The sequence below is a fragment of the Lindgomyces ingoldianus genome (genome assembly GCF_010093535.1).
Source record: "Lindgomyces ingoldianus strain ATCC 200398 unplaced genomic scaffold BDR25scaffold_7, whole genome shotgun sequence".
Classification (NCBI taxonomy): domain Eukaryota; kingdom Fungi; phylum Ascomycota; class Dothideomycetes; order Pleosporales; family Lindgomycetaceae; genus Lindgomyces; species Lindgomyces ingoldianus.
In genome coordinates, this window is record NW_022985168.1 from 523,713 (window position 1) to 539,880 (window position 16,168).

Genomic DNA, 16,168 nt, shown 5'->3' on the forward strand with positions numbered 1-16,168 from the left:
CACTTTGGTCCCTCGTCCCCACCTATAGAGTGTACGATTTTAAAATGGGTCAAGGTCGCCGCATGAAGAAGCAGGGCATTCCGCCTCCATTGGACGAATCGCTCGTCACCAGAAAACGAAAAGATGCACCTGCAGCTCAGGTTGAAGAGCGGGGGAAGAAGAGGAGGACCGACACTAAGGGGTCGAAAAAAGGTCCTGCGGTCAATGGAGGTTCAGGAAAGAGAAAGGCAAAGCCTGTGAAGAAAGTTACCCTGCCCCCTGTCTCCGACGACGAAATCGAGGATGTGTCCGACAGCGCTGACGGAATCAACGACCTCGATGTCATGGAAGATGGTCTTGAAGGTGTTAATGTAACGGGTCTAGATGCTTTAGGGAGTGCGTCGGAGTCGGAAGACCTAGACGATGATGAATTTCCGGATTCAGGGTCGGACGTTGTGGATTCGGATACGGAGGTTAGGAAAGCGGGAATGTGGTCGGAAGACGAGGATGATAGTGATATTGAGGAGAAGCTTACTGCGGCGAACATCGAGGGTCTGTCGAGGAAGTTGGACATGCGAAAGGCGATTGAAGACGCAGAGGCACAGGCGGAGTTGGAAGAGGCAGCAATACAGACAAATATTGCAGGGGACAAACCGAAAGTTCTTGAAGATGAGGATGGGGAAGGAAGGCCAATATCAAATCTGCAGGCTCAGGATCTGCAGCTGCTAAGAACGAGGCTTACGGATACGGTTCGAGTTCTTGATGATTTCAAAAATTTGGCCGAAGATGGCAGGTCAAGAGCAGAGTATACGGCACAGATGTTGAAGGATATATGTGCGTATTATGGGTACTCAGAATTCTTGGCCGAGAAGCTGCTTAACCTCTTTCCTGCCCGCGAAGCTTTTGCTTTCTTCGAAGCAAACGAAACACCTCGACCCGTCGTCATCCGCACAAACACGCTTCGAACCCACCGAAGAGAGCTAGCGCAAACGCTCATCAACCGGGGCGTACAGCTAGAGCCTATAGGTAAATGGTCTAAGGTCGGACTGCAGGTCTTTGAGTCGCAAGTCCCTCTTGGTGCTACTCCTGAATACCTCGCCGGCCACTATATCCTCCAAGCAGCATCTTCCTTCCTTCCTGTCATGGCTCTCGCGCCACAGGAGAACGAACGTGTTCTCGATATGGCGGCCGCCCCCGGCGGTAAAACAACGCACATCGCGGCATTGATGAAAAACACTGGTTGTATCTTTGCTAACGATAGCAACAAACAACGTGCTAAAGGTCTCATCGGTAACATTCATCGTCTTGGCGTCAGGAACACCATCGTTTGCAACTATTCTGCGCTCGATTTTCCAAAAGTCATTGGAGGTTTCGATAGAGTATTGTTGGACGCACCCTGCTCCGGTACAGGTGTCATTGCAAAAGATGCCAGCGTTAAGACGAACAAGACCGAAGCCGACTTTATGAGACTTCCTCACCTGCAGAAACAATTGATCCTCGCCGCCATTGACTCGGTTGATCACTCGAGCAAGACTGGTGGATACATTGTCTACTCGACTTGTTCCGTCACAGTCGAGGAGAATGAGCAAGTTGTCCAATACGCTCTGAACAAACGCCCAAATATCAGACTCGTCGAAACGGGCCTCACATTTGGAAAAGAAGGATTCACCAGGTTCATGGGCAAAATATTCCATCCTTCAATGAAGTTGACTAGAAGATATTATCCTCACGCCTTCAATGTTGATGGTTTCTTCGTCGCCAAGTTTAAGAAAATTGCCCTCACACCTCTGAATGCTGTTGGTGCAAATGCTGCGCCTTCGTCCAATGGCAAAGTACCGGCCGAGAAGCAAGCTCCAGACGAGTACGTAGACAAGACCCCAATTACTGAAGATGGAGATAATGAAGACTCCGACTTTGGAGGCTGGGACGAGGAGGAAGACAAGAAATACATGGAGCGAGCCCAACGTGCGCAGATGCGAAGAAAGGGCAAGAATCCGAGGGCGATGCTTGGGAAGGCGAAGGCGAAGGCCAAGGAGGGTCAAAATGGAGTCCAAAAGAACAATAGGAAAGAAAGAAAGTAAATGGAGTGATATAGTGGAGATGGTGGATCTGAAGCCAAGAACGTGGACCCAAATACCTCGATGTGTAGGGGATGCCAAGCCAAATTAGTGTGAGCGGGATAGCAGGCGCGGCGGAGTTGAGTCCCAGCTGAGGGAGAAGATGAAAGAGGTCCACGTAAAGCGTGCACAGCCAACTCGCGTATATCCTAGCTCAAAATTCCTTGGGAGGTCCGTATGAAAATGTACAGTTTTTACTCCACATAGGTCTAGCTTGGCCTGAGGTCTCCGGGAATCAAACATCCTGGATTTATCTCTGGTGGTGCCCTAAGAATGGTGGACCGGGTATCTGGGATTCCAGACTACTGGCCTCAAATCTGATTTGCTTTTACATCCTAGACGCACGCACGCACGCACGCACGCACGCGCGAACGGTGTATATGTGGATCACGTGTGACCGTTGGGTCCCCTCCTTTGAACTCAAGGAGTGTTGCACAACTTCTCGGCTGAGAATCAAGCAGCATCTCGACGACATCCTGCATACCACGTCCTCTCGCCGACTGTTCAATTCCATCCCTCCTATGTACATTCACATCTCAAGCTCACAAAAGAGTATGCGAGATAGGGATTTTTGCTCTGGAGGAGTTGTTCAGAATGACCCCTTGGCCTTTTCATACTCAACTCCAAGGCGATCTTTGGCTCACCTTCCTGATCGAACTAAGATCGGTGCACGCTGGCGGAGAAGACTTGTCGTTGAAATTACCAATGGTCAGTGTTGAGAAGCCGATCATGGTGTGCTGGCGCTATGACGAACTACGCCAGAATCTTTCTGACACAGGCATGAATCAGATCTACCCACTTACATCGCATGGTCGGCACATGGCCAAGAATCCTTGAACAAAACATGTGACGATACTGACATGTTCGAGTCCCCCTCAAAGCTTGTAAATTCCCCACTTGTTGCCGATAATCCTGAGGGTTGCTGCAACGCAACAAGCACGCCGAGTCGAGCTGTCGCTCGTCTTGCCATGGTTTCCTGGACAAGATGTGCTTGGCCGGGATGCCTCCTAACGACTTCCGACATCAAGGGAACAGGTCAGGGTAATGGGGTCGCAAAGTGGCTGGGTGGAAGCTCCCTACCAAACCTTGATTCTTCAGACGGAAGGTGTATTTGCAGGCATCACTCCATAATACTACTTTTCCCGCTTTTCTCCACTGTCAGCTCGTATACCATTTCAGCGTTTTCTGTTCATTTCATCTCCCTCCTGCCTCATGTGTGCTCCCGCCGTCTCATCCTGTTGAAAGAATTTTCTTCTGCAAATCACAATGCGACGTTGAGGATATTCCTTGGCTGACGTCTGCAATATCCCAGAAAAGTGTCCGTGCAATTCCTTAAGGAGTAAGGCTTCGCTTGGCCGACTTTGATCTCCTGCCTGCTTGGACAACACCCGGCCTTGTTCTTTGTGACCAGCCGACGACAATAGTCTCTATTGGTCACCCGGGGCACATCCTGGCGCAATTCCCGCCGTTGCAGCATAATGCGGAGGGTGCCGCCCACGTAGGTGGAGTCACGTTCACAAGAGTCTTGGCATCTGGGGAATCGGCCGACCGAGACGCCTTTGCCATTTCCCTTTACTCTATTCGAGGATTAGTCCGGTCAGCGCGTCATTAAGTGGTTTGCGTTGTCGCCCGGACTGGTGCTGTTGAGCACGCGTATGAAAGAATTCACGATGCGCTAGCAGATAATACCCAGGATTGGTAGAGTTGGCAACCCTGCGGGGCGTCTTGGGTTTCTCCAGATAAAGAGCCGATGACGCTTCACGAGGGAAACATTCGCACGCGTCTCCTCCTCGATCCCTTCAGCACCTTTTTCGATCCAATTAGCAATAGGACTCATATATCATGCCTGGTAGATTCGCGTTGAAGAAGCCTGAACATGTCCCTGGCAAGGCATGGTAAGTTGTCCATCGCTCCCCTTCTTAGCCTTCATAGCTCATAGCCTGTAGGCCAGCTATTCTCATTGGCCTTTTCGTAGCCTTTGGGGGCGTCTTGTTCGGGTGAGTATCCTTCAACTCCTCTAGCTTCAAGCGCATCACTCACATTAACAGATATGACACCGGCACAATTTCCGGAATCCTGGCAATGCCTTACTGGCTCCGCGAATTCTCAACTGAAGCAGACGGCGAACTCACTGGATCTCAGGATGCCCTCATTGTCTCCATCCTCTCTGCCGGCACTTTCTTCGGCGCGCTCTTGGCTTCACCTTTTGGAGACTTGATGGGTCGCAGGCTTGGCCTGATGACCGCTACTGGCATAGTCTTCAACTTCGGTGTTATCCTACAGACGGCCTCCACCTCCCAACCCCTGTTTATTGCGGGCCGATTCTTTGCGGGCCTCGGTGTCGGTCTGGTTTCGGCACTTAGTAAGTCCTCCAATGCGTCGTTACCGGAGTTCTCCCGTCTAGGACTCCCTGTGCAAGTAAGTTTGTTGTTGCGAATCACGCGACTGACAAATTCTAGTCCCCATGTATCAATCCGAAACCGCGCCAAAATGGATTCGAGGCACCATTGTTGGAGCATACCAGCTTGCTATTACTATTGGTCTCTTCTTGGCTGCCATTGTTAACAATTCCACGAAAGACCGTATGGATACAGGGTCGTACCGCATTCCGATATCGATCCAATTCCTCTGGTCCTTAATCCTTGTCATTGGGTAAGGTTGTCTACGCTTAGCCATTTGCATCAAGCTAATTCATCCAGTCTCATCTTCCTTCCGGAAACGCCTCGCTACCTCATCAAGATGGACAAATACGACAAAGCAGCAATTTCTCTCGGCCAACTTCGCCGACTCCCGGTAGACCATCCCGCTGTTCTCGAGGAGTTGAACGAAGTCCAGGCGAACCATCTCTATGAGATGAGTCTTGGCAAGGCTTCCTATATGGAGTGCATCAAGGGGACCGTCGGCAAGCGTCTGTTGACTGGATGTCTCCTGCAGGCTCTGCAACAGCTTACTGGAGTCAACTTCATCTGTACATAAACGCTCTGAACAATCTGGAAGGCTTATTACTAACGATGCAATGCAGTCTACTACGGAACCCAATACTTCAAAAACGCCGGTTTCCAAAACCCCTTCACTATCCAAGTTATCACCAATGCCATTAACGTCGCCTCCACGTTCCCGGGTCTCTACATGGTCGAAAGGCTTGGCCGCCGCAACCTCCTCCTCATGGGCGCCATTGGCATGTGTGTATGTCAATATATTGTCGCCATCACTGGGACCGTTGCCGGCACGGCCGACCTTGGTGCCCAACGTGCAGCCATTGCCTTCGTGTGTATCTATATTTTCTTCTTCGCCAGTTCCTGGGGCCCTGTAGCCTGGGTTGTGACGGGAGAATTGTTCCCATTGAAAGTCCGTGCAAAATGTCTTTCCATGACAACCGCTAGCAATTGGCTGCTTAATTGGGCTATTGCATATTCTACGCCTTATATGGTCGACCAAGATCATGCGAACCTGCAGTCCAAGGTGTTTTTCGTATGGGGTTCTTTCTGCTTTGTTTGCATCGCTTTTGTGTAAGTCCCTTTCCCCCTTCCCTTCCCTTCCCTTCCCCTACCCTCCCACCCCTCACTATTCTCCCTCCCTCCCCCCTCTAGATCACCCCTCTAACAAAAAAATTCGCAGCTGGTTTATGATCTACGAAACCAAGGGGCTTTCCCTCGAACAAGTGGATGAGCTCTACGGCATAGTCAGTAAGGCTTGGAAGTCTAAGGACTTCCGCCCTGCGCTGAATTTTGCGGATGTGGATGCAGATACGCATAGGGGTATGTCGTTGGCGGATATTGCGGCGAATCAGGAGAGGAAGAGGAGTGTGCAGCATGACGCTGAAGTCCCGATTACGAGCGAGAAGGTTTAGGTTAGGCTAAGGGAAAATGGTGAAGGTATGGGGGTAGAGATAGGAATGGAGAAAGGAAAGAGGAGGGTGTATAGATTGGATGCCGAGTCGGCGGCTAGGGATTGGTGATTCAGGGTTATAGAGAGGGGTTCATTTACCCACTCCGTAGTTGTGAGTCAATTCTTAATACCAAAACTTTAAGTTATAATGGGATCATATTCAGCTCGAAGGCCGAGTACGATCGAGCGGAATGTGGGCCTATCATAGTCATCACCGCTATTTGAACACTCCAATTTTGAGATTATTTTGGTTTGCATATAACAATCGAATTTTAGTTCCCATCGAAGCCTGTATGATATTTGAAGGTGAGAAGATCGTATGTTTTGATAATTTTAAATTTCATTTCAAACAAATATGGATGTATGTCGCAAGATGAACATACCAAAACGCTCCTTGAAAAATACAACGTAGAAAGCCATGCTTTCGAATCAATGGACTTTCCTTTCATAGCCCCGCCCCAAGGCACCAAGAAGTGCGCTTCTACCCACTCACCCCCTCATTCCCATACACAACCGAGCCCACCAATCCTCCCTCCTACGCCCTCTTCAATCCCCTCAACTTCTCTTCCACCGCCGCCCTCACATCAAACCCCTGCACCAAACTCCCCCTCCTCTTCCTCTCCTCGATCTCCCGCTTAACCTCCGCAACAATCTCATCAATCTCGGCTTCTGGATCCTCTGCAATCCCGAGTGTCGGCGCTCGTCTCACCCCCTCGCTACTTTCTCGTCTCAACAATGTCTGCCTCCGCTCCTTCTCCTGTTCCTCCCGCGCCACCTTCTCAATCACCGTACCGGTTGTATCGACATCTGTAGTCGCGGCTTTCATCCGCGCAGCCTGCTGCGCCGTGAGTTTCGCGCGGAATGGGAGGGAGCGGGAGAAAAGGACAAAGGAGGCCACGACGCCAATGAGGGTGTAGAAATAGACCCGTGCCCAGATTATCATAGTGGAGGTGAAAGAGAGGAGGATGAAGGGTGCGACAGTGAAGGCAAAGGCAGTCTGCGTTAAGAAGATGGTGATAAGGTCGTAGTAGCGTTTTGTAGGGAGGGGAGTGGGTGTGGTGCTGGAGGGGGTCAGGAAGAGCGGGCGGATTAGCCGGCGGCCGTCTAGGGGATCGTTAGTTGGGTTGGAAGATGGTGGGGGAAGGGGAGGGGAGGACTTACTCTTTGCGATAGTTTGGAGTAGGGAAGCTAGGACAAATGCGAGATAGTACCCTGGATAGAAACCATGCCAGAATGCGCTGGTGACGAACGTCGCTAATGTAGCTCTAAATCCAGGCTTCTTCCCCTTGGGAGTAACGCGGAGGTACATATAATTCCGCAGCCATAAATTTGTGTTGATGTTCCAAGAGCCTAAAAATGCTCTGGTATTTTGCGCTAATTCAATCTCAAGAGGTCGAATGTTTTGAAGTCGGTCCCAGTTCGCGCGTCCAGTCTTGGCGTCAATGCCATTGTAGCCGATTCCAGAGAGGATACAGGCTCCTTCAGTTAGTGTCCATACGCCGTAGTACTTCATGCGGGTGGTGACTCCAAGCATGTATAAGATGAACACGCGGCGAGGAAAATAGTAGGTCATATACTGGTCACTAAGCAGTCTTTCGGTATTATACCAACTGGAGAACTTTAAGAAAGCAATAACCCAAATGGTGCCGTACACTGCTTTAAAGGTGGCAGGTGTACCGCTTCGAGGGATCTTGCGCTTCTTCCGGGTTGGCGGTGCTTTCGAGGGGTCGGTGCCTGGAGGAAGTTGGAACATCGTTGTGCTGATGTAGCGGCTGTAGTCGCAGTAATCAAAGGCGGGGCCGGCCATGAGAGCAGGGAAAAAGAAAACGTAGCCGGCGTAGTCGAGGAGGTTGGGCAATTCCTTGATCATATGCTCCTTTTGGAATTCTGAGAGCTCGGATTTGGGGAGGCGGCCGTCTTGGACGTTCCAGCAGAATGCTGTGAGCTGGGGCCTATCAGTCGTTGGCAGGGGAATGGAAACGGTGAGTACAATACCTTCATAATCAAGACCATTTGCGCTCCTGAGAGGAATTCTTAGCAACATCATATATGCAAAGGCGGCATGGCAGACGAACCCGTGATATCCACTGAAGAGGGGTCATCAACCATCATCCGGAAAATATGGTTGATTGACATATGCCCCATTAGGAACACGAATCCTATCCAAGGCATATACGGGGAGTTGATCTTTGAAGCGATTAGATATGCACCTCCTGCACTAATAATCAGGGTCCGAAGGCCAGTCCAGAGATCGAAAAGGCCAACGAGGTAGAAGAGAGATATGCTGTTCTGTCAATACTTGCGAGAATACCACGAAACTCGAGATAACCCACGCTATTATGAAGAGGTTCTTCTGCCATGGATTCTTGTCCGGTATACGCTTCAACACAGCAGCAAGTGGGTATGACAGGTAAAATGAGAACACCAGCTTGACTGTGCAAATTTAGCCACAAAAAGGAAAATCAAAGCATGAGAGAAATACATACGCTCATCTGCAGATGCGCCTATGGAACTGCCCACGTAGGCGAATGCTGCATCAAACCGTTAGCATGCACCGACCTTAAACTACATTCTCTGGACACTTGCGAGTGTTGATGTAGGGAATCATCCTGACAGATCGGAAGCTAATGCAGGATCGATGCAAGGAAGCAACCGAAGGTTGAGAGAGAGGAAAAGCAGGAAGGGTCGCGACAAAGGTTTATTTAACAAGCTCCCTCATTTTAAGACATAAAGTGCTGGGTGTGCTTGGTGTGCTTGGATGTGAATGTTCCTGGATGGGGGGGGTGCAAGCTCTATAGACCTGTGACGTCGGCCACATGGACGCTGGAGGGACTGGGGCTAAGCTCATGTTAGCCTAGCGCGTTAAGCCCAAACGCGTGGGCGGTGATGCAGCTCTCACTGGCAGAATTTCAGCACCCCACGGACTACGGCTCACGGTTACCTCTATATTATGCTCGTAGTGTAGGACTACCGAAGCTCACAACAATGAGCACAGTATACAACCTCGAACCGCAACCTACCGCGAAAGTCCTCCTCCAAACCACCTCGGGCGACCTCGAACTTGAACTCTTCGCGACACAAACGCCCGTCACCTCGCGAAACTTCCTACAGCTATGCCTCGATGGGTACTACGACAATACCGTCTTTCACCGCTTGGTGAAGGGCTTCATCATCCAAGGTGGTGATCCTACAGGGACGGGTCAGGGAGGGGAGAGCAGCTACGATGGCGACCCTTTCGCCGACGAGTTCCACAGCCGGCTAAAGTTCAACCGGAGAGGCCTACTAGGCATGGCAAATACGGGACAGAAGGACGACAATGGGAGCCAGTTTTTCTTCACGCTTGGCAACACGCCAGAGCTGACGGGGAAAAACACCTTGTTTGGGCGGATAGCTGGAGACACTATCTATAACTTGATGAAGATGGCCGAGGCCGACATTGCCGACAACAGCGAGGATAGGCCATTGTACCCCACGAAGATTACGGGTGCAGAGATTATAATCAATCCATTCGAGGACATGGTGAAGAGGGTGCGGGTGGCGCAGAGGACACAACCGGAAGCGAAGAAAGTAGTCAAGAAGCCAAAGCGGAAGGCTGGCAAGACATTGCTTAGTTTTGGGGGTGATGAGGGGGAGGAGGCAGCTCCTATTCCGAAGAAACCCAAGTACAACGCGCAGCTTGTTAGTGCGGGAGAAGAAGCACTTGCAGCTTCGAGGAAGACTGCTATGCCGAAGGCGCCAAGAGAGGAGAGAGCTATACCAATCCGAAAACCATCTCGAAACGAGCCCTCACGCTCACCACCTCCTAAACGAGCCCCTCAGCCCGTACGCGACCCTCCACCTCAAGATGAACGCCCCTCGTCTCCATCGACCATGTCTGGGGAAGAGTCACCCAAGCCACAGGAGCAAACACGAGTTGAGTCTGTGAATGCGCAGATCGCATCTGTCATAGCGTCAATGAAGCGCAAGGCACCAGTTCAGAGCGCGGAGATGATAAAGAAGAAATCAGCTCTCGAAGCAATGATTCCATCAACTTCAACCCGCGGCCGGAAGAGGGGCGCTGCCGCCTATAACGCCGCCTCAGAAAAGGCTACTCTAGATATCTTGTCTGCGTTCAAGTCGAAGCTTGAGTCTGCGCAAGTGGAAGACAAAAAGATGCTCTCGCCACCACCAATACCGGAAAGTGAAGCCCACCAAAATGGAGGCCATCAACTCATCAAGCCCACAGCGCTTGTGACAGAGGAGGAAGTGCCTTGTGATCTACACTTTATCGTTGGGTGCCAGTCGTGCAGCGCATGGGATAAGCAGGACCAGGATGAATCAGACGACGATGCCGGGTGGATGTCGCATCAACTAACATTTGAAAAGGATAGGCTGGGTAAAGATCTGGAGTGGAAGCGGAAGAACGAGCAGGAGTTAGTGGTCATTGATCCGAGGGAGAAGGCACGGGAATTGAAGGAGAAGGGAAAGGCGAAAAGGAGGGAATGGGATGGCTGAGTTTCCAATAGGATCCCGCGACAAACCTCTCCTGAGTCTTGTAGAATAAGATTTATTCTCAAATAGACACGTGGCTGACAGCAATTGACACAGATAGCTTGCACTTATTGACTAGGCAAACGGACGAATATAACCAAGCTTCCGTGGCTACCGTGACTGTCTTTGCCAGTAGATTATTATTTATCAGCTAACGGACAAGCTTAATCGGAGGCTAGCAAGCCAATCCTTTCTGCCATTGCAAGCCATGGAGTGATTTGTGTTGTGGCACAGCCATAGCTGTGGCATGTGGCTGTGTTGAATACGGACAGTGGGGGCAGACGCAACAATCCTGCAAGGGCAAGCATGATGCGTTGGACCGACGCAACTCATATCTAGATAAACCTGCCACTCTCAACTCACTATCGCGATACAATGACAGATGTGTCAAGTATCATTTCGATCTTCGCTCATGCTTTCAAAGTCCGCTGTTCGCTCCGGTTTCGCGACCCGCCACTGACGCGCAGCTGAACATGAGCACTCCACACACAAGGCCTTGCTTCAGCCTTGGGCTAATCCAGGCTCCATCAATTTGACTGCCTGCTTTGTTCAGCTTTCGCTCATCACCCTAAGCGTGACACATTTCTCCTGGGGCCTCAACAAGCCACATTTCTATCATTCGTATATGCAGCGCCTCACCTCATCCATTCATCCTTTGGCTAATTGTCTCCCTCCATCTTGTCAACATCCTTCTCACTTCCTTTGGAGGTTGACTGTCCGAAATGAGCTTTCTTACTGGGTTCTGGGGCTGGAGGCCGTCGAAGATGCCCGCTGCGAAGGAGGAACACACCATGGTTTGGCTGTGGGTCGTAAAGATGTTCATGGTCATTCCCGTTGCAATTGCTGCCTTCTCCGCCAAAGATTTATACAACCTCGTCCTCCACCATCACGAACTTCAAAAACCACCATACAACAAACGCGTGCTCCTGGCGCAAGAGCTAGTCTATGTCGGGGTATGTCTCTCGGGTCTCTTTCAACTTGTCAGCAACTCAGCCTCGTCCGTTAGAGCTTGTATAAGCAGGCTCTCCCATGATCCCGTGACTTCTTAAATATACCTAATATATTCTCAGTGTATGACACTCTTCCCATGGCTGTTTATCAGCTCCGGTTTAATATTCTTTCAAAGACGCTCATGGCTATTCGTATACGGCCTTGTTGACTTCGGTCTTGCATTGACAATCATCATTGGCGTCGCCTGGCAGGACAAATACCTACCAGGATCAACAAAGAGCTGTGGCAGTGGTATGGCTGAGCGATGGCAACGTAGTAGCGGTCACTTGAGCCTTTTCTCCCAAGCCGCGGCGTACAACAACAAAGACACGGCTTTAGGGAAATGCAAGGACTTCGTGTCATCTTGGGAACTTGCCGTTTGTGTCGCGTGCGTTTTCGCTTCCGCCAAAAAGCCAATCTAATTTGTTCGCAGCGTCTTTCAGATGTTCGCGTCTTATATTGGGATCTTCTTCGACGAACGGGAGTTCAGCATACTCAATCCGTATCGACCCCTATTCTACTTCATATTAGCGATTTTGGGACCACCTTATTATTTTCACCACAACATCACACCCAAAATTCGGTTCACCTACTTTTACGTCGTAAAGCTTATTAGACGTACCCGTGGTTTGGAGAAATTGAGTTTTGAAAAGGCTGAGCCGTATGTCCCTCGATACGAATCGATGATAGTGCCGAATGCCAAGCTCCAGCAGGTGCTCAACATCGAGCACGTCCTCTTAAACATAGTTGAATATTCTCACCACGAGGATATCATAAACCTTAGTCTCGCCTCAAAGGCTGTTCGGGAAGCTGTGTACCCAGGCAGGGACCTGGCACATAGGGTTCCAAAATTGAAAAAGTATTGCTGCGAGAAGGATTCAAAGAAGGGCTGTCTCTACTGTAATAAGAGGATATGTAAAGTATGTTTTTTTAATTCAATTGTCTGAGAATATCGATTTGACTAGATTAGGACTGCAAACTCAAACCATTCCTTCCTAGTATACCCGGACAGCGCCACGTTACATCATGTGTACCATACTGCTCCAAATGTTACTATGAGGAATTCTCACGTCATCAGCGGGGGTATAAAAAACCATGTATTTGTCGACCTATGGATATTTCCTTTCAAAGCCAAGACGTATGCCGCACTTGTAGCCGAAGTCCTAGACCTAATATGGTAAAAGATCGTCAGAAGCGTTACCAACAGGAAGCGAGAGATATTGCCTTCGGAATTCATCTACCACCTGGAGAGAAACCAAAGTGTGCAAAATGTCTGAAAGTTTTTCAAAGTGGAACACGATGGTGGAAATGTAAAAAGTGTAGTGGGGAATGCAGAGATAACATACATCCGCCTTTCGTTGGAAAGAGAAAAGAACTGGATGTAGAGAAGGCAGAGAGGGCGGCGGCGGAGAATGAGGAAACTGGATTTGTAAAATGGTTGCCATTGTAAGTGAGCTCTCTTCCGTTAAAGATTCATGAGTGCTGATTGGACGCGCAGCTTACGCAATCGATGAGGGAATTGCTCTCATTCAATGCCACCAGGGTCTAGTAACAGGAATGGCCGTATGATTGAGGTAATGCCCATCATATCCGGACCCGGTGTTGACGCTCGACGGGACCCGAGTCGAGCAGAGAGATAGACCTTTCTGCTCATGCAAGCCCATAGAAACGCTAAGGCTTAGCCTGTCGTAACACACCTAGAACGAACGATGACGGATGGGGAAGTACAATCGAGATGTATATGCGAATGGAGATTCTTCTTTAATGCTTCTAGATCCTGAGCCTTGACAATTTGTGTGCTGACTAAGGGTAAACCAGCCCGCAGAGGTGCAGGTTAGTTGCATGGAAGTTGTTGCACAAGCAAGCACTATCACGAAAGCAAGACAGAGTAGTCACACGATAGGCATCAGGTTCCGAGTGGTCTTAGGACACAATACAGAAACGCGGATCACTAGGAAGTGTGAGCAAGCTGTGACTCGCCACCATTGGCACTTCTTTCACCGCAGCTTCACCCGAGTATAAACCCTCGGCCCGTTCAACTAGCTCCACCTTTACAATAATCTACCCCAATTCGAAATTTCTCTCAACTTCATATATCACACGTCAAATTACTCTTAAGGGCTCCTTTTCCTGCAATTCCATAAACCTCTTCAGCAACCAGCTTCTGTAAGTATATGTATACTCCTACCCTGCTGTATCGCCGGTGTACAATGCTTCTTTACGCCTCACACGCAATCTTCATTTCATGGTTTAGATTCCTAGGAACAGGACCTCTCCATAGAATAACCGCATCTCAGTCCAATGGAACTACTACAGAACTAACATTCTTTGGTCACAGTTAACATGCCAATCAACTGGCAGGATCCTGCTGTAAAGGACAGGCTGCTCGCCGCAATAATTGGTTCGTTTGACAACAAGGTAAGTGAGACATACACAGAAGGCCAACCTTCACTCTTTTCCATGCATGCATCTACTACAATGCCAACACCTCGGCACACGTCCTAGCCATACATATAGCGCTCCTATCCATTTTTACATTTATGAGCTAACACCCAACAACTAGATTAATTGTCGTGAGGTTGCACGTCTCTTCGGTGGTGAAGCCACATATAACGCAATCGAAAATTTCTTGCGTGGTCCAAAAAAGATGGCCCAGAGCCTCAAAAAAGAAGCGAAAGACGACATCCCACCATCACCAGCTAAACCGCGTACTCCAAAGAAGCTCGGCAGTAGCCTACTCAATGGTATGTCACCTACTGTAATTACTCTTACCTGCTATGTATATATGCTAATGCGACGGGTTCGTAGGCGTCAAAGCCGGACGAGTTGCGAAGACTCCGGGGAAGTTCAAGGGTCCTCCGGTCAAGGAGCTCATAGACCATGACACCGATGATGGGGGAGATGTAGAAGGCCTCAGCGACGCTTAGTGTTGCATCCGTCTTCAGCCTCGCATTCAGCTTAACAACAAAATGATAAGGTTAGATGCAAGGGGCAGAAAAGCGGGGGCCGTGGTGGACTGGTGATGATTCGGTACACTAGTAGTTTTCTCTCTTTGGTGGCTTTGACCGGTGGCTTGGAAGGATCTTGCGCGCCTTCTAGGACCTCAAAGATGGCGTTTTGAATACTGGCAGCGGTATTTGGTACTGCGGCGACAGTAATGAAAGTAGCCTATTTGGATCCAATCTGATACGTCTTGCTAAGTATAAACTGTGTGAGATTCGTGTGAACATGCGCTTCCCTGTTCCTTCCTCTATCCTGCAGATGAATACTGTTTGTGCAGCTCAGAGCTTCCAACAGGGCGTACTACGGGCTATACAAGTGAACCGTAACGGTCACGTGTTCAGTACGAACGTAACCAGTTTGTGAGCCGCTTCGTAAGGTTAATGCCCTAGGTAATGTACGCAATATAATTATTATTACCATTTTAGGAAGTTTTTATAGTAATTCTAGAGGATTAGGAGGGCTCCAGCAAGCACTAGGCCTGTAGGGGGCGTTTGGGAGGGGTTCTAGGGCTCTAATCAGCTAGAAGTTTTGTAAGGACGCTTAAATCTCTTTCTACGTATTTTAATGTATTTTCCTACAGTCTCTTGTATTAAAAAACGCCTATTAGTAACTATTTTCTTTTGCAGAGTTATCTATCTACGTGCCTCGCTGCCTCACAGGCCTTATCTAGTTAATTAGATACTACTGTTACCCAGTGTTGTAGGCGGCAGAAGTCAAGAGCCCTCTACACTGTGGCCCCTGCCTTATCTCGCGATATTATACTATCCTTGGCTGAAGATTAATTACAACAGGGTAAGGTAATCTGCCTCTAGCTCTGCTGTTAGTACTGCAAATGTAGTAAGTAGCAGGCTTTTAGACCTCTCTGCTTATATTACCAGGAAGAATTAGTTATCTAATGGCTACATAGCCTTAACCCTGCTTCTCTAGAGATATGCTGTTTTAGCTAGAGTACAGCGTACTTCAATTAAATTGTACTACTTGTACAGATCATGTGAGTCGTAACATTTACATTACGTACACCTACCTCTCATCCTCCCTACCGTACGAATGTACACAAAACCCCACCCGTATAGGCATTAAAATTGCCTAATCATACAGCACGACACCTTGTTGGAAGCTCTGGTACAGCTACACAAAACGCATGCTTGGTTTTCTTTAGTCTTAGAGAGAACAGCAACAAGCACATATGTGTACTGATGTCTCTGCGACATCCACTGCATGAGACCTCAACCTACCCAGGTGGTTTTATGATCTTCTTTTTCAGCTTATCACGAAGACTCCACGTCTCAGCTCTGCCACGACAAGCTGATCCTGTCCCTCATGAACTGCACTCGAGGCTGCATCCTGCAGCACAAGACGGCTGAAACCTCGAAGCGCCCTTGGCTTGGCTCCTAAAATCCTGGTTGCCGGTCAGCCAGAGTGCTTACCATGTTCGTGTGCGGCTTCGGGACGGGGAAGCACAGCAGAACGCGGTGGATTACATAATTATCTCCACGAGGTGAGCTCGACATAAAAAGGGCACCGTGCCCTTCTTGTCGGTCCTGGCAACAGGCAACGGGGTTCCTATTCATTTCAATCGATATACACGCTGCCTTGGGATTCGAGCTGAAATGGCACTTCAACAAATCCATGCTCTTCAACACTCGACATCATCTCCACTC

At 49.4% G+C, this 16,168-nt stretch overlaps 6 protein-coding genes across 6 annotated transcripts; 5 read left to right on the forward strand and 1 right to left on the reverse strand.

The window, feature by feature from the left end:
* Positions 1–44: 44 nt before the first annotated feature.
* On the forward strand, positions 45–3,708 carry BDR25DRAFT_323186 (NOL1/NOP2/sun family putative RNA met; the record flags this gene model as incomplete). The annotated part of the gene is made up of 3 exons (XM_033692087.1): positions 45–2,016; positions 3,132–3,161; positions 3,521–3,708. The coding sequence occupies 3 exons, from the start codon at positions 45–47 to the stop codon at positions 3,706–3,708; spliced, it is 2,190 nt and encodes a 729-aa protein (XP_033550979.1).
* BDR25DRAFT_255794 (glucose transporter-like protein) lies at positions 3,486–6,131 on the forward strand. The gene is made up of 7 exons (XM_033686377.1): positions 3,486–3,991; positions 4,043–4,093; positions 4,145–4,458; positions 4,556–4,748; positions 4,796–5,064; positions 5,119–5,605; positions 5,715–6,131. The coding sequence occupies exons 1-7, from the start codon at positions 3,939–3,941 to the stop codon at positions 5,944–5,946; spliced, it is 1,599 nt and encodes a 532-aa protein (XP_033550980.1). The 5' UTR covers positions 3,486–3,938; the 3' UTR covers positions 5,947–6,131.
* A 243-nt stretch (positions 6,132–6,374) lies between these two features.
* BDR25DRAFT_280901 (MBOAT family protein-like protein) lies at positions 6,375–8,757 on the reverse strand. The gene is made up of 7 exons (XM_033687851.1): positions 8,571–8,757; positions 8,471–8,515; positions 8,318–8,417; positions 8,060–8,268; positions 7,980–8,005; positions 7,146–7,929; positions 6,375–7,088 (listed from the first exon to the last, which is right to left on the reverse strand). Exons 1-7 carry the CDS (start codon positions 8,590–8,592, stop codon positions 6,520–6,522), a joined length of 1,755 nt encoding a protein of 584 aa, XP_033550981.1. The 5' UTR covers positions 8,593–8,757; the 3' UTR covers positions 6,375–6,519.
* Positions 8,758–8,905: 148 nt separating this feature from the next.
* BDR25DRAFT_301614 (cyclophilin-like protein) lies at positions 8,906–10,517 on the forward strand. The gene has a single exon (XM_033689622.1). The coding sequence runs from the start codon at positions 8,970–8,972 to the stop codon at positions 10,476–10,478; it is 1,509 nt and encodes a 502-aa protein (XP_033550982.1). The 5' UTR covers positions 8,906–8,969; the 3' UTR covers positions 10,479–10,517.
* Positions 10,518–11,111: 594 nt separating this feature from the next.
* On the forward strand, positions 11,112–13,182 carry BDR25DRAFT_119377 (uncharacterized protein). Its single transcript, XM_033683677.1, has 5 exons — positions 11,112–11,467; positions 11,585–11,892; positions 11,938–12,424; positions 12,475–12,950; positions 13,003–13,182. The coding sequence occupies exons 1-5, from the start codon at positions 11,237–11,239 to the stop codon at positions 13,016–13,018; spliced, it is 1,518 nt and encodes a 505-aa protein (XP_033550983.1). The 5' UTR covers positions 11,112–11,236; the 3' UTR covers positions 13,019–13,182.
* A 665-nt stretch (positions 13,183–13,847) lies between these two features.
* On the forward strand, positions 13,848–14,431 carry BDR25DRAFT_311534 (uncharacterized protein; the record flags this gene model as incomplete). The annotated part of the gene is made up of 3 exons (XM_033691245.1): positions 13,848–13,922; positions 14,068–14,248; positions 14,313–14,431. 3 exons carry the CDS (start codon positions 13,848–13,850, stop codon positions 14,429–14,431), a joined length of 375 nt encoding a protein of 124 aa, XP_033550984.1.
* Between the last annotated feature and the right edge of the window lie 1,737 nt (positions 14,432–16,168).

What these genes read in the sequence shown, in the direction of transcription:
- BDR25DRAFT_255794 (XM_033686377.1), top strand. Translation starts at nt 3,939, where the DNA reads ATGCCTGGTAGATTCGCGTTGAAGAAGCCTGAACATGTCCCTGGCAAG. An exon ending in CGGTCTGGTTTCGGCACTTA is followed by an intron (nt 4,459 to 4,555) that starts GTAAGTCCTCCA and finishes GACAAATTCTAG; the next exon opens with TCCCCATGTATCAATCCGAA. An exon ending in TTTGTTTGCATCGCTTTTGT is followed by an intron (nt 5,606 to 5,714) that starts GTAAGTCCCTTT and finishes AAAAATTCGCAG; the next exon opens with CTGGTTTATGATCTACGAAA.
- BDR25DRAFT_280901 (XM_033687851.1), bottom strand. Translation starts at nt 8,592, where the DNA reads ATGATTCCCTACATCAACACTC. An exon ending in AGGCGCATCTGCAGATGAGC is followed by an intron (nt 8,418 to 8,470) that starts GTATGTATTTCT and finishes AAATTTGCACAG; the next exon opens with TCAAGCTGGTGTTCTCATTT. An exon ending in AAATGGTCTTGATTATGAAG is followed by an intron (nt 7,930 to 7,979) that starts GTATTGTACTCA and finishes GATAGGCCCCAG; the next exon opens with CTCACAGCATTCTGCTGGAA.
- BDR25DRAFT_301614 (XM_033689622.1), top strand. Translation starts at nt 8,970, where the DNA reads ATGAGCACAGTATACAACCTCGAACCGCAACCTACCGCGAAAGTCCTC.
- BDR25DRAFT_119377 (XM_033683677.1), top strand. Translation starts at nt 11,237, where the DNA reads ATGAGCTTTCTTACTGGGTTCTGGGGCTGGAGGCCGTCGAAGATGCCC. An exon ending in AAGAGCTAGTCTATGTCGGG is followed by an intron (nt 11,468 to 11,584) that starts GTATGTCTCTCG and finishes ATATATTCTCAG; the next exon opens with TGTATGACACTCTTCCCATG. An exon ending in GAACTTGCCGTTTGTGTCGC is followed by an intron (nt 11,893 to 11,937) that starts GTGCGTTTTCGC and finishes ATTTGTTCGCAG; the next exon opens with CGTCTTTCAGATGTTCGCGT.